At 42.1% G+C, this 16,253-nt stretch overlaps 1 protein-coding gene across 1 annotated transcript in view; it reads left to right on the top strand.

The window, feature by feature from the left end:
• The window catches only part of LOC105537776 (chromosome unknown open reading frame, human C10orf76), a 234,786-nt gene that overhangs the window by 39,813 nt on the left and 178,720 nt on the right, over positions 1 to 16,253 (top strand). The window contains exons 7-13 of the mRNA XM_011977448.1: positions 1,112 to 1,186; positions 1,303 to 1,389; positions 9,494 to 9,550; positions 10,645 to 10,688; positions 12,353 to 12,413; positions 14,095 to 14,141; positions 14,668 to 14,743. Coding sequence (XP_011832838.1) covers positions 1,112 to 1,186; positions 1,303 to 1,389; positions 9,494 to 9,550; positions 10,645 to 10,688; positions 12,353 to 12,413; positions 14,095 to 14,141; positions 14,668 to 14,743 — 447 coding nt within the window. The remainder of the gene's footprint in view (positions 1 to 1,111; positions 1,187 to 1,302; positions 1,390 to 9,493; positions 9,551 to 10,644; positions 10,689 to 12,352; positions 12,414 to 14,094; positions 14,142 to 14,667; positions 14,744 to 16,253) is intronic.

Genomic DNA, 16,253 nt, shown 5'->3' with positions numbered 1-16,253 from the left:
TGGGATTACAGGTGTATGCCACTACGTCTGGCTAATTTTTTGAGACAGAGTCTTGCTCTGTCGCCCAGGCTGGAGTGCAATGGCATGATCTCGGCTCACTGCAACCTCTGCCTCCTGGGTTCAAGCAGTTCTGCCTCAGCCTCCCAAGTAGCTGGAATTACAGGCATGTGCCACCAAGTCCAACCAAATTTGTTTTTTTTCTGTATTTTTAGTAGAGATGGGGTTTCGCCATGTTGGCCAGCCTGATCTCGAACTCCTGACCTTAGGTGATCCATCCGCTCGAACTCCTGACCTTAGGTGATCCACCTGCCTCGGCCTTCCAAAGTGCTGGGATTATAGCTGTGAGCCACTGTGCCTGGCCGATTCTGAGTATTTTTACTTGTTTTGGCTTTTATTTATTTATTTTTTGAGGCGGAGTCTTGCTCTGTTGCCCAGGCCAGAGAGTGCAATGGCGTGATCTCGGCTCACTGCAATCTCTACCTCCTGGGTTTGAGCAATTCTCCTGCCTCAGCCTCCCAAGAAGCTGGAATTACAGGCAGGTACAACCATGCCTGGCTAATTTTTGTATTTTTAGTAGAGATGGGGTTTCACCATGTTGGCCAGGCTGATCTTGAACTCCTGACCTTGTGATCCACCCACTTCAGCCTCCCTAATTGCTGGGATTACAGGTGTGAGCCACTGCACTCGGGTAGCTTTGATTTTATAACTGTAGGCTGCCTGTACTTTCTAGTGGAAGGAGGGTGGGGTGTTGATTATTTACTTTAGGAGGGTCCCTTTCCCTGCCACCTCTTGAAGACTTCTGCATTCATAAACCTCTTCCTGTGCACTTGAGGAATGAAACCCAAGAAACTGTTAAGCAAATGCATATGTGAGGATATGAGAGAAACAATGAGGAGTTCAAAGACTTAGGAAATTTTAACTTGCTGATTTCCTACCCTTGTGTCTGTCTATTCAGGCTTTCATGACTTAAGGGACACTTGTGAAAGGTCTGCTAAGTTATCTAGTAGAAATATTTTAATATTTCTGTTTCTCTTAGATGCTAGGGGAGGAGATTACATGAGATATCAGAATACCTCAGTACAGACTTTAAAAGGCCTTTTATTACATTCAGGTGACGGATAACATCAGCCAGAACACTATTCTCGAGTATGTAATGATCAACAGCATATTTGAAGCAATTTTACAGGTAGGTCAGTTCCCTTGTTACCTCTTCCCTTTGGGGTAAACCACCTCTTCAGGTTTTCTCTGTGTTCCCAGGAACCAGGAGTTAGCAGTCTCATGCATTTTTGGTTCTTGTTACAGATACTTTCCCATCCCCCAAGCCGTAGGGAGCATGGGTATGATGCTGTCGTCCTCTTGGCTTTGCTGGTGAACTATAGAAAATATGAGGTAACTGGATGCCTTAGTGGATAGTCATTATCTTCCTATAATCCTCTTTAATGTGGCCCCTCCTTAAGGACTTTGCTTAATAGAGAAGACATGTTCTTGATAAATGGTATATTGATTAATTTTGATAATCCAGATTCTAAAAATCCTATATTAAATGCATAGAGCAGAGGATCTAGTTGTTCAAAGGAATCCTGTGATGCAACTTCTAATTAAGTGAGTAAATACTCCCTGATGTAGTGATTCCCATACCCAGCTTATTAGAATCACCTAAGAACTTTTTTTTTGAGACGGAGTTTCGCTCTTGTTGCCCAGGCTAGAGTGCAATGGCATGATCTTGGCTCACCACAACCTCCGCCTCTCGGGTTCAAGCAATTCTCCTGCCTCAGTCTCCTAAGTAGCTGGGATTACAGGCATGTGGCACCACGCCTGGCCAGTTTTGTATTTTTAGGAGAGATGGGGTTTCTCCATGTTGGTCAGCTGGTCTCAAACTGCCAATGTTAAGTGATCTGCCCATCTCGGCCTCCCAAAGTGCTGGAATTACAGGTGTGAGCCACTGCGCCTGGCCTAGAACTTTTTAAAAAGAAAATATTGTGGCAGGATGCAGTGGTTCACGCCTGTAATCCCAGCACTTTGGGAGGCCGAAGCAGGTGGATCACGAGGTCAGGAGATCGAGACCATCCTGGCTAACACGGCGAAACCCCGTCTCTACTAAAAATACAGAAAAATTAGCTAGGCGTGGTGGTGGGCGCCTGTCGTCCCAGCTACTTGGGAGGTTGAGGCAGGAGAATGGCATGAACCTGGGAGATGGAGCTTGTAGTGAGCCCAGATCGCACCACTGCACTCCAGCCTGGGTGACAGAGTGAGATGTTGTCTCAAAAAAAAAAAAAAGGAAAAAAAAAAAGAAAAAATTTCTGGATCTTATTCTGGACACAGTAAATCAGTCTTTTGGGGGTGGTGGGAACAGGAACCTGGGAATTTTTTTTTTTTTTAAGTTCCCCTGTTGAGTATGATGATTAGCCCAGGATTGAGAACCACTGACCTAGTACATCTGTTTAGAAAGATTTAATTTTTGTATACTCATGTGTCTTTTAACAAGGATACATTCTGAGAAATGTGCCATTAGGCAGTTTTGTTGTCATGTGAATATGAGAGAGCATCTTTATACAAATTTAGATGGTATTGCCTATTACATACCTACGCCACATGGTATAGCCTATTTCTCCTAGGCTACAAACCTGGATAGCATATGACTATACATATGACAGTACTGAATACTGTAGGCAATTATAACACAATAGTAATTATTTATGTATTTAAGCATATCTAGGCTGGGCATGGTGATTCACACCTATAATCCTAGTGCTTTGGGAGGCTGAGATGGGAGGATCGCTTGAGGCCAGGAATTTGAGACCAGTCTTACTCAAATAGTAAGACACTGTCTCTACAAAAAAGAATTTGTTTAAATTAGCTGGTTGTGGTGGTATGGGTCTATAGTCTCAGCTACTTGAGATGCTGAAGCAGGAGAATTGCTTGAGTCCAGGAGTTTGAGGCTACAGTGAGCCATGATTACACCACTGCACTCCAGTCTGGGTAACAGAGTGAGACCCTGTCTTTAAAAAACAAAAAAATTTAAGGCTGGGGACGGTGGCTCATGCCTGTAATCCCAGCACTTTGGGAGGCTAAGGCTGGTGGATTGCTTGAGCCCAGGAGTTCGAGACTGGCCTGGCCAACATGGCAAAACCCCGTCTATATTTTTAAAAATGCAAAAATTAGCCAGGCATGGTGGCACATACCTGAAGTCTCAGCTACTCAGGAGGCTGAGGTGGGAGGGTGGCTTGAGCCAGGGAGGTGGATGTTACAGTGAGCTGAGGTCGTGCCCCTGCACTCCAGCCTGGGTGACAAAGCCAGATCCTGTCTCAAAAATACGCACACACACACAAAACCTAAACCTAGAAAAGGTATGGTATAAAAGATATAAAATAGTTGTTGTTGATCTTCATGAAGCATGAAAGAAACTGTAAATCATACACCTGAATAGGGCACTTACTACGAATGGAGCTTGCAGGACTGGAAATTGCTCTGGATGAGTCAGTGAATGAGTGGTGAGTGAATGTGAAGGCCTAGGACATTACTGTAGACTACTATAGGCTTTTTTTTTTTTTTTTGAGACAGACTCTTGGTCTATTGCCTAGGCTGTAGTGCAGTGGCGCGATCTCAGCTCACTGCAGTGTCCGCATCCCAGGTTCAAGAGATTGTCCTGCCTCAGCCTCCTAAGTAGCTGGGATTACAGGCACCTGCCACAATGCTCGGCTAATTTTTGTATTTTTAGTAGAGACAGGGTTTTACCGTGTTGGCCAGGCTGGTCTTGAACTGACCTCAAGAGATCCACCCCCCCGGCCTCCCAAAATGCTAGGATTACAGGTGTGAGCTACTGTGCCTGGCCAACTATTGACTTTATAAACATTGTACACTTTGGCTACGTTAAATTTATTAATTTTTTTCTTTCTTCCATAATAAATTAACTTACTGTAACTGTTTTACTTTATAAACTTTAAAAAATTTTTAAAGCTTTTTAACTCTCTTGTAATAACAGTTAGCTTAAAACAGAAACACATTGTACATATTTTGTCATGTTTGAGATGACATGTTTGACATATTTGAGACCAGGCTGGTCTCAAACTCCTGACCTCACAGGGTCCAGATGATCAATATCTTTCACCTCCACATTTGGAAGGTCTTTAGGGAAATAACACACATGAAGCTGTTATCTCCTATGATAATAATGCCTTCCTCTGGAATACCTGCTCAAGGACCCACCTTCAGCTGTTTTACAGTTAACTTTTTTTTTTAAATAAGTAGAAGGAGTACACTAGAAAATAACAATAAAAAGTATAGTGTAGGCTGGGCATGGTGGCTTATGCCTGTAATCCCAGCACTTGGGGAGGCTGAGGCGGGTGGATCACATGAGGTCAGGAGTTTGAGAAACCCGATCTCTACTAAAAATACAAAAATTAGCTGGGCATGGTGATGTGCATCTGTAATCCCAGCTACTTGGGAGGCTGATGCACGAGAGTCACTTGAACCCAGGAGGTGGAGGTTGCAGTGAGCTGAGATCGCACCACTGCACTCCAGCCTGGGTGAAAGAGCAAAACTCCATCTCAAAAGAAAAAAAAGTATAGTATAGTAAACACATAAACCAGTAACATAGTCGATCATTGTCATTATCAAGTAGTAGGTACTATGCATGATTGTATGTGCGTGTGCCACCATGCCCAGCTAACTTTTTGTATTTTTGATAGAAATGGAGTTCACCATATTGCCTAGGCTGGTCTCGAACCCCTGCCCTCAAGTGATCTGCCCACTTCAGCCTCCCAAAGGGCTGGGATTACAGGAGTGAGCCACTGTGCCTGGCTGATAACTGTATGTGCTATACTTTTATATGACTGGCAGCACAGTAGGTTTCTTTACACCGTTATCACCACAAATACATGAGTAATGAATGCGTTGCACTATGTGATAATGGCTAAAAATGTCACTAGGTTATAGGGATTTTTCAGTTCCATTATAGTCTCATGGGACCACCATAGTATATGTAGTCCATTATGGATCAAAATGTCCTTATGCGGCACATGACTGTATATCACATCTCCTTATGCAGTCTGCTTATGTAAGTATCACTGTTGGCATAGAAACTCCTTCTGATTTTAATGAAAAATTGAAGACAATGCCTTATTCATAGGAGTTCTGGAGTTCTTTTGGCCCCTGAATTAATCAGGGTGCAGATTTATAGGTTTTTGAGAGAAGAGCAGAACCCAGAGAGTTATACTTGGGTTGGCACATATACTTGATTCCCTTCAAAAGGCAGAATACACAGAAAAGGAAGGGGACCACTCAAGGAAGACTGAGGGCTTCATTGGGCTTCATTGGGCTTCATTGGAGATTGCTTTTGAGGAGTAGGAAGCATTTGGCACTGAGTCCTGGGCACTAGGAGTACTTTACTGAACCCAAAAGTCAGGAGCTGCACTGAGGCAACCTGACTTTCTTCACTTAATAAATAGCGGTACTGTGAGAACTGGGCCAGCTGGAGAGAGAATTTTCTTTTTTGAGCTTCTGGATCTTCACCTAGTGATTTTTGATATGATTCCTAGTTAGGCTTTATTTGGCCAGGTTGAAAGTGATGGGTAACAAAATCTGGAGCTTATTCTTATAAGAAGAGATATGGAAGAAGGGGAGGCTTTGAGAAAGGAATACTTAAAGAGGGACTAGAATATGCAGAGCAATGTTAATGTGTTATAAATTCCAGTTTCTGATTGCTTTCATTGTCTTGGAGGAACTGATGAATGGCAGGTAGAGCTCCTAATAAATATGAAATTTATTCCCAACACCCGTTTTACTGATGATCTGGAGGGGCTGGCATGGTAGCCATTTTGATCTCTGTCATGTGTAATAGCCTCTGGGGCCTTATTACAACAGCAAGAAAAATAGCTATGGAAAAATGCTGAGGATAGTTAAAGAGAGGTGAGGGTTATATGTGATGGGAACACACTATCATCAGTAATGAATATTTTCAGACCATTCTGCTGGATGCAGGCCACTCTGAGGCAATGGCTTGGCTTCGCTGATTGTGATCTGAATCCTGGCTCAACTCAGTAGGGCTCTCTGAAATGTCAGCCTGAACTATTGGACATGGCCAAGGAACTGGAGAGAATCATATTTCTGGAATGAAGTATAGCATCTCTAGTCTTTCAGAAGCCCCCAGAAGAATTAATATAGCGGGCAAGGGCGAGCTGGTGGGCCTAATTTATCTGGGCTTTGCAGCTTTTGATATAAATCATTCACCAGAAACCATTAAGGAAGCCTGATGATCATGGAGTAGGAAGGTTTTTGACAGGAACATGAAGAATTCCAGATAAACATAGCAAAACAGAAGCTGATGAAATTCTGTGCAAACTAGCATGAGAGAGTGTGCTGGGGAGAATAGCATTCTAGCCACCAGCACAATCAATCTCATGACCAATGGGGTACGTTGTAACCTTTCCAGAAAGGTACCAAGGCACAGCGAGGCTGGGTACCCAACTAAGCACAGAAAAAGTGAAGAAGTTGTTGGACTTAAGGAATAAAAGTGATGGAAAAGATACCATGTAGTAAATGTGTAGTTCTTCCTCACTTCAAGTAATGTGTTCCACTTTAATAATTTCATCTAAAAAGACAAAAGAGCCCCCAAAAAAGGTCTAGGGAAGAGCAATGGAAAACGGTAAGTGTACCTGCAATCAAATAAAGGCAGGACCCTATTAGAGTGATACTGTGAAGACTCACAGAGTTTGTAATTCTGTCTTATAGATGAAAAGTAGATTTCCTCCAGTTTTAAAAAGTGATCAGTACAACAGGGGTATAGTTTAAATAATAGGCCCCTGGTAAAATAGAAATTTTCACAACATTAAGATCCTAGCTTTCTAGGCTGGCCAAGTCTCCTGAGATGAAGTGACTCAGATCCCAACTGTTTCCTCGAGCATGACATTTCTCAGAAATTACCATATTGTTTATTATGTCTAATTGCAAGTTGTTCCTTTTCTTCCCACACTGCCCTTTTTCTTAAAGAGCTTTCCTTTGAATGTGATAATAATGTAAAAGAAGAAAAAATACAGCTACCTGTACCAAATATTAAGCCTATAGCGTGTACCAGCTATTGTGCTAAGGATTTGATGTGTCTTACTTCATTTAAGCCTTATAGCAACCCCAGGAGAAGAAAATACAGGTTGCCATCTCTAATCTGAAAATCTGAAATTCAAAATGCCCCAAATCTGAAACTTTTTGAATACCAACATGACACTCAAAGGAAATGCTCATTGGAGCATTTCAGATTTTTGGATTAGGGATGCTTAACAGGTAAGTATAATGCACATATTCCAACATGTTAAAAAAATCCAAAATCATAAGTGCTTCTATCCCAAATGTTTGTTTGATTGATTGATCAAGACAGGGTCTCACTCTGTCACCCAGGCTGGAGTGCAAGGACGTGATCACAGCTCACTGCAGCCTTGACCTCCTGGACTCAAGTGATTCTCACACTTCATCCTTCCGAGTAGCTGGGACTACAGGCATGTGCCACTATGCCCGGCTAACTTTTTAAATTTTTTGTAGAGATAGGGTTTTGCCATGTTGCCCAAGCTGGTCTTGAACTCCTGGCCTCAAGTGATCCTCCCACCATGGCCTCCCAAAGTGTTAGGATTACAGGCATGAGCCACCGTGTCCAGCTCTAAAGCATTTTAGATGAGATACTCAACCTGTATCCTCATTTTACAGATGAGGAAATAGAAACTTAGCTTTATGTGCCTAATTTGCCACAATTAATAAGCAGAAGAACTAGAATGCAAATGTTTGCTTGGAAATCAGATGACCCCGATTAAAATCTAAAACAGGCTGGGTGCAGTGGCTCACGCCTGTAATCCCAGCACTTTGGGAGGCCGAGGCAGGTGGGTCACCTGAGGTCAGGAGTTTGAGACCAGCCGGACCAACATGGAGAAACCCTATCTCTACTAAAAATACAAACTTAGCCGGGTGTGGTGGCGTGTGCCTGTAGTCCCAGCTACTTGGGAGGCTAAGGCAGGAGAATCACTTGAACCTGGAAGGCGGAGGTTGTGATGAGCCAAGATGGTGCGATTGCATTCCAGCCTGGGCAACAAGAGTGAAACTCTGTCTCAAAACAAAAACAAAAAAACAAAAAACTAAAACCTAAAACAGTCTTCTTTTGGGAAGATGAGTGATTAGAACTTTCAAAAATTATGCCAAGAAATAGTGGTCTGCTCTTTTTAGTATTACTGTCATCATGGCAGCATATCTAAGTCAGCCACTTTTGCTTGATTTTCTTTTCCGAGGACCCACTTGCATGGGAGCTTCCCTGAGGTCTGTAGAATCAGCAGAATTTGACTGTTGGTTGTAGGAAGAAGTGTTGAGAGCCTTCCTTCTGTCAGATCAAGTAACAAATGGAGTGGGTTTTACACCTTAAGTTGTGTTGCAGTAAACCTTATAAACATTTGGGCTGTTAAGAAAGCAAAGCTGTCTCTTTCTCTGTTCCCAGTTGACATGCGAAAGATGCCCTCAGAAGCTCAGTTGAATAGGTCTGTGTGGGGAATGAGCCTTTCAGTTGAGTTTTCAAGTTTCTCAGTAATGAGTTTTTTTGGTAGCTGTAGAAACTGCCAGTCTGAGAACTATTGTTCCTTGCTTCTCCTGGATTAGAATTGGTGCCTGATCTATATGAAATCTTTCCTCATGTCCTATGTGTGTAAGGAAAGGTCATTGGTTCTCATCCCCTTTGTGGGAGATGATCCAATTGCTTTATGAGTTTAAATATATGACCATTTTCTTATGCTGCCCAACTGAGATTGGGTCTGGAAAAACCTGAGAACTCTTCCAGTGCTCTAAGTGATGGGACAATCATTAAATCCCAGTGTCCTGACCAGATTGTTGTTTGGGTATTTACATCCTTTTTTTCAGTTCTCCCTGCAGCGTTATTTGGGTATCAGATCTCCATAAACGGCCTCTCTGGCTGTTAAGCAGCTGCCACCTTCCACCCCAAGGTGGCTATGTTTTACGGGTGGGTGAATCAGTCCTTGCATATAGTTTGTGAAATGGTTAGGAAGCCTTTGGGATGAAAATATAAGTTAACAACTTATAAATATGTGCCTTATGGCAAGCTTTTATGTTCCCCAAAAGATGGCTATCCCTATGGACTTAGTAAATTATTGGTAGGGTAGGACAAAGTGAGTGTTGTGGAGCATTCACTTACTTTTTAGATGCAAGTAAGAGGGAAAGATGGTAGAAGTGGTGGACATAGGGCCTGCACTGATTCAGCCTAAGGGAAAATACAGGTAGAACAGAACTGAGGTGTGTATGTGTATTTGTGTGTACTCTTGATGAATGCCCAGACACACTGAGAAATTAACTGGAAATGGGAGGAGTCAGCAGGCAATGTGGATTGGGACTGTGTATCAGGAGCATCACTGTAGAGGGCCTTATAGAGCATTTTTGTTAACACTTTAAAGATAGCTAACGGGTTTTCTTAACTAGGTCAGACTTACCTGGAGTCTCTTCTCTTATTTAACAGTCTGTGAATCCTTATATTGTGAAGCTATCTATCGTGGATGATGAGGCCACACTCAATGTGAGTATCTGGATCCTTGTGTATTGTCTTACTTATTTGCATTCAGTGGCATTACTTTCAGTGGAAAGTACATTTAGAACAGAGAGCAGAGGGCTGTTCTGTCAATTTCATCTGGTTATAGAGAGGGAATTAATATTTCTTTTTAGTGCATCAGTGCTACCGTTTTACTGTCTTCTGACTTATTATCATGGAAGGAAGATTTGAGGGGACATTTGCTTGCTAATCGTGATGAAGTGGTTATGTTTCATGTTATAGTGTGCTGAAGTTGATTATCCTACAAAGTTAATAAATTACACATTCAAGAATAAGAAACCTTAGATGACTAAATGATGGGAGATTCCTTCTTTCAGAACTAACCAGATAGTATTTATAGCCTGACTTGGTGAAGCTGAAACATGGGGATGATCTGTATCTACTATATATATCCTTGAAAGTTTGGGAAATAATATCTGATCTCTGAATATAGGGAGGAAGAAGATGACCAGGTGTCTTGCTTTATTCCCTTTCCATCCTACCCTATTCCTTCTTTACAATTTCCTTTATGAAAAAAATGCACACATGATTCATGCTGTGGCCTTAATTGATCTTTGTGTTATGCATCAGAGGTTCTCGGGGAAGTTGATAAGTCACTTTAACATGTATTGGATGCTACTTCCCTTTACATTCCTGTGGCTTGAAAGAAAGTAGCTTATCTATGTGCACCTTCGTTTAGCATGGACTCATTGTCACTTTGCTATGGCTGTTTTTGGAGACATTTGAGGGCTTTTTGTTTGAAGATTCTAACTGGATCTTGTCTTTCAGAGTGAAAATGATCCCAGTGAAATTGTCAACAATCTGGGCCCTGGTCTGTTTCACTGCTTGATTATCCATTTTAATTGTACCTGGGAACATTAAGATAATTAGATAAGAAAAATCTTCCCAAAGAACTTCCTTTTGATGCTTTGACAGTGCCTTTCAGAATTTCTGTCCTTGTCGCCAACTTTCAGGCAGGACTTCCTGGGCTAATTAGTGTTCTTTCTGACCTAGTTCTAGCATCATCACCAACCCTCAAAGGCTGCTGTCTTATTTCACCTATGCTATCTTTTCCCTTCTAGGGAATGGGGCTTGTAATTGCTCAGGCTTTATCTGAGTACAACAGGTAAGTCCACCTTTCCAGAATGGAAGGGGGTCTGATTTTCATTTGAATTGGTTGTTCGAGTTTTGTTAGAGTTCTTGGGTGAAATTCCCTTACCTAGTCCAAGAGTATTCAGAGGTACAGGCCCTGGCAGATGTATTTGCTCTAGCTTTGCTTGATGGCCTTAGCAGGGATTGTTTTTAACACCAGGGGAAAAGTAGCCACTAGGTTAGTGTCTCTTAAGGCAATTAGGCACATTCCTTTGCAACTCTTGGTATTTTATTACAGAGCATTTTAACTAGTCTTCCAGCCACAAGTGGGCACTTCCATTTAGTCCAGTGTATCATACAAATATATAAAAAAGGCTGTGGAGACTGCTTTTTTGTCATCTTAAAAAATATATAAAAGGAGAAAGTATATTAAGCCCTAGTTTGACAGATGTTTCTTTTTTATTGGGAATAAACCTCAACTTCCCAGAGTCCCTGTTTCTCCTGGGGGCTCCCTTCATCGATGCTTGCTTTCCCTTTTGCTGAAAGGATCTGACATTAGTGAATGGAGACCAGAAGTATCCCTAATCCTGGCAAGGGCCAGGCAGGATCTTTCATGCTCCTCTCTAGACTTTTCTCACACACAGTTGGGTATCAGAACTTCAAATCTGTCCCATCTCTCCAGAGAGTTTAGTTTACTGATTTCCTTCCTCCTCCTTTAAAAAGAAACAAGATTTTCAGTGTTCTAGCCCTAAAGTAATTTTACTGTCACACTTTTCAAGTAATAGATTGTTTAAGAAATAACTGGAGGCCGGGCGCGGTGGCTCAAGCCTGTAATCCCAGCACTTTGGGAGGCCGAGGTGGGCGGATCACGAGGTCAGGAGATCAAGACCATCCTGGCTAACACAGTGAAACCCTGTCTCTACTAAAAAAAGAATACAAAAAACTAGCCAGGCGACATGGCGGGTGCCTGTAGTCCCAGCTACTTGGGAGGCTGAGGCAGGAGAATGGCGTAAGCCTGGGCGGTGGAGCTTGCAGTGGGCTAAGATCCGGCCACTGCACTCCAGCCTGGGCGACAGAGCCAGACTCTGTCTCAAAAAAACAAAACAAAACAAAACAAAAAACAAAAAGAAATAACTGGATATGTTAGGGCACTTTTGCAGCCTACTTTCTAAGTCTAAGTCTCTCCCAAAGTAACCAGGCATTTTGGTACACACTACCTCAAGAGCAGACAGGTGCCTCTTAGCTTGCAGGGATTGTCGTAATGCTTGATTGTCATGATGCGTTAGTTTTCTGGAGTCAGAGAATTTTAAGAGTGCTCCACCCTGGCCGGGTGCAGTGGCTCACTCCTGTAATCCCAGCACTTTGGGAGGCCGAGGCAGGTGGATCACAAGGTCAGGAGATCAAGACCATTCTGGCTAACACGGTGAAACCCCGTCTCTACTAAAAATACAAAAAATTAACCAGGCGTGGTGGCGGGCGCCGGATGCAGGAGGCTGAGGCAGGAGAATGGCGTGAACCTGGGAGGCGGAGCTTGTAGTGAGCCGAGATCACGCCACTACACTCCAGCCTGGGCAACAAAGTGAGACTCTGTGTCAAAAAAAAAAGGGGGGGAGGCTTTGCCCTGATTATCCCAAATGCCAAAGACAAAGACATACTTGATAAATAATCCTAAAGTTGAATTTAGTTCTTTTTGTTTAGGCAGTATAAAGACAAGGAAGAAGAACACCAAAGTGGTTTCTTCTCTGCTTTAACAAATATGGTAAGTCCTGCTTTTTTTTTTTTTTCTCCTGAAAAAAACAGAAACAGTGTTGTCTGCAGGGGTGGACAAATTGGGCTTCGAAGTTCAGATATTTGAAGTGATGGCAGCATGATGACGAGAGAGGCTGCTCAGAGCAGATTTTCTTGGGGAGTGTATTTCCTTTAGTGAATTTCTTTCTTTTTTTTTTTAATCCCCACTTTCGATGTACCTTTAGTGAGATTCAAAACCAAGTGAGATAGGGGAAAGGAGAGCTTTGGTTTCTCTGGTACTTCGTTTTTCCACATTAGTTAATTAATTAATTAATTTTTTAAAGGCTAAAGAAAAGGTACACGTTAAGCCAGAATTTGCTTCCTGAAGAGTTGGCTCCGTTTGGGCACTGACCTTGTGGAACACAGTATAGTAGGGTTTGGATCTGAGTCCTCCCATGAATGCACCTTTGCTGTCTGCCATGGCTGTTTGGTCCTCATAGCTGGTCCCAGGGTTGAGCGATTGTGCAGTAGATCTGGGCCACTCTTCTAATAGCTTAGGGTTTGGGCGTAGAGGTCTGAATTTTGGGGAAATTATTGGTCCAGTTTACAAGACTCCAGGGCAAGGTTTCTTGGCATTTGGTACCAGATAATCTGGGGCTGATTTTGAAGAGAGAAATCTAGGAGATTCTAGAATCTAGGCAGATTCAGAAAGTCTATCTTCTGGGCATTATTATCCAAGTAATCAGTTCTAGGGCAAGACAATTTTTTGGTTAATTGTAAGAAGCAGTTGCCCCCTCTCCTCCTCCACTTCTGCAATTTTTTCCCCCCACTGCTTATGAATTGTTCCTTCTGCCTTCTCAGCCTGTTCTCAGGGAGGGGCCTGATAAACGCTTTAACTCCAAAATGTAAATGAGTAAACTCTCTCAGGGGCTAGAGAAGTATGGGTTTTGTATTGGTGTTTGATTAAATGAATTAGATACAATTATACTGCTCCCAGACATCTCTGCCTTTCAGTCAAGTTTTCAGAAAGTTTTGTACCAAACATACGAAGCTCTAGCAGCATAGGTTTGTGTATAGTTTCAAGCATAATTAAGGAAGTGGAAGAGGTATTTTTTAGGGGGAGTAGGCATCTTAGTGCCTCTGATATCATATACATTAGAGGCAGCCTACTCCATTTACTTATTCACTTGCTCTGACTAGGACACAAACTAAAGATTTTGTTATCTGAAAAATGGAGAGTGGATCTCATATAGACAGCTTTGGTCTGAAACCCAAATATTGTTCCCAAAGATAGCTCTATGTTGGCTGAAGTCAGCCTGCTTTTGTGAAGTTTTTCCTAGGTTAGTTTCTGACTTCAAATAAGCAACTTCTAGGAAAGATACAGAGTGATGAGGATGTGCAGGTTAACTGTCAGAGTGACTAAACTTACACACTGAAAAGGAGAGTTGGACAAAAGTACTAGGCTTTTTCTTTTAAGGCCCTTTTTAAGGCAAGATGATTTAGTAGGATTCTCATTATTTCATTTATTACTTATGAGTCTTTTAAGATTTTCAAAGTGGGCTGGTTTTGGTGTGTGTGACTTATGGCCCGGAGTTCCAAGTTCTCCCCAGCTGGTAGCAGCTTGTTTCTTTCACTGATGAAAGGCTTCCTAGGCACAAAGCTCCTCTCATATCCTCCTGCTATAAGTCTGCAATTCCCCTTTTCTTCCACAGGTGGGCAGCATGTTCATAGCAGATGCCCATGAGAAAATCTCAGTACAGTAAGTGCCTGACATTCTTGTGCAGTGACTGGGACTTTAGTGTGGGCTGTCCTGCTGGATATGAGAATGTGCAGTGTAACCTCTTGTTAATCTTTTACAGAATCATGCTTTTGTTGGTGATTTTCCAATGTTTCATGGGTTTTGAACAATAATGGACCCTTAGACATTTCTGTTTTTCATATGTAATGGGCGACAATAAGCTGACAACTGTTGCCAGCCTATCTCTGCAATAAAACAAAAGAGTGATGGGTGTCTGAGCCAGTTGAGGACTTAACTGGGTTGAGGTGGAAAAACAGAGGGAAGATAATGAAGTAGATGAGAACTGCTCCTAAGGAATTAAAGTGAAGGCCCTAACTCTTGCCTATACACTTTTGCATATGCCCAAATGGCGAGTAAAGGGGAACTTTAGAAATGCAAAGGAATTGATAATGAGGTGCTGGGGTGCAATCCAATCTTATCTTCATGGTTATATTGTTTTAACTCCCCCAGTATAAAAGCCACTCCAATTTATTCTCTTTCTCTTTAGAACCAATGAGGCCATTCTTCTGGCACTTTATGAAGCTGTTCATTTAAATCGCAACTTCATCACAGTATTAGCTCAGGTTGGTTACATTAAAAATCCCAGTGTTTTTTTTTCTCCCTAAGTTTCATACCGATTCATTCCATTGAAAAGCATATCTGTCTGTACTTGTTTAAACCCTGCTTTGCATTGGTAAGTGGTGGTAACAAGGGTTGAATCAGTTGCCTTTGTTTCGTGCTGTCCTCAACTATGTATGTTTCCATCCAGTGCTGAAATGAGTCTAATAACGTGCAAAGTTAGTTTTTTTGGACAGTTTACTGATCCTGTTAATACAAATGAGTTGTGATGACTTCATTTTGCTCACTAGAAATCCCTGGTATTATCTGCTATGTGGATTTTTATATTGGGCTTTCTGCTTTCCACACCACTGTGGAATTACAACTGGAGATAAAATAGGCCAAACCACTCATCTTATTATTGCACCAATTTCCAGAGGAAAAAAATAAAAAATATCTTGGCCAGGTTAAAGTTAGCTGTTAACAGATAATGTGGTTTATATACATTGAAAGGAAGTCATAGAATACTGAGCGCTGGACCCTGCGCTGTGGTTCATGTCTGTAATCCCAGCACTTTGGGAGGCTGGGCTGGGTGGATCACAAGGTCAGGAGATTGAGACCATCCTGGCTAACATGGTGAAACTCTGTCTCTACTAAAAATACACACACACAAAAAATTAGCTGGGTGTGGTAGTGGGTGCCTGTAGTCCCAGCTGCTTGGGAGGCTGAGGCAGGAGAATGGCGTGAACCTGGGAGGCAGAGCTTGCAGTGAGCCGAGATTGCACCATTGCACTCCAGACTGGGCGACAGAGTGAGACTCTATCTCAAGGAAAAATAAATAAGTAAACAACAAAACAAAATACAAAGCAAAAAAACCCCCAGAATACTGAGCGATGGGTCACATGCCTGAGGGATAGCCGCAGTAATTGGCACAGAAGAGGACTAAAGTAGACCAAGAACTCAAGAGCTGTCCATGAAAGCCCTTTTAAAAAATTGATGAAGTGTTTTTATCTTAAAGCCAGACTGTTTAAAATATGTATGTAGAGTTCTTTTAAGGGTAAGTTTGCTTATGCTTTTTCTCAAAGGGTAGATGTATATGGAATCTATTGATTTGAATTTTCACACAAAAATAAGGTCATGCTTAAAAAGCATCATGCTAGTTTGAGATCTGCTTCATAGAACACTTATGAGTTTTCATGACTGATAACATAGAGACTTCAGTTGTTATTTTCACTCTGTTTCTTATCTGCTCTCCAAATCCTATAACTGATTTTAAAGGAAGAGGTGAGGAAGGTAAAGTGCTGGTAAAGCTGTCAGGGAAGAAAAGGGAAGTTAAAAACAGCTGTCACTCAGCTTAATTCTCAAGAGCTGATGTGGGAGGAATGGCTAAGAAAGGTCAGGGACGGAAGAGTTATCTGTTTTGGTCCCTACTGGGTGTCTCTCTATGTCTTTGCCTCCCAATGAAGGCACACACACTTTTGTTTGTTGTGGAACAGGAAGGCTGCATCTGAATAGCTCTTTTTTTTTTTTTTTTTT

Source organism: Mandrillus leucophaeus, unplaced genomic scaffold (assembly GCF_000951045.1).
Source record: "Mandrillus leucophaeus isolate KB7577 unplaced genomic scaffold, Mleu.le_1.0 Scaffold18, whole genome shotgun sequence".
Taxonomy (NCBI): domain Eukaryota; kingdom Metazoa; phylum Chordata; class Mammalia; order Primates; family Cercopithecidae; genus Mandrillus; species Mandrillus leucophaeus.
This window is presented reverse-complemented; position numbering and strand designations above follow the sequence as displayed.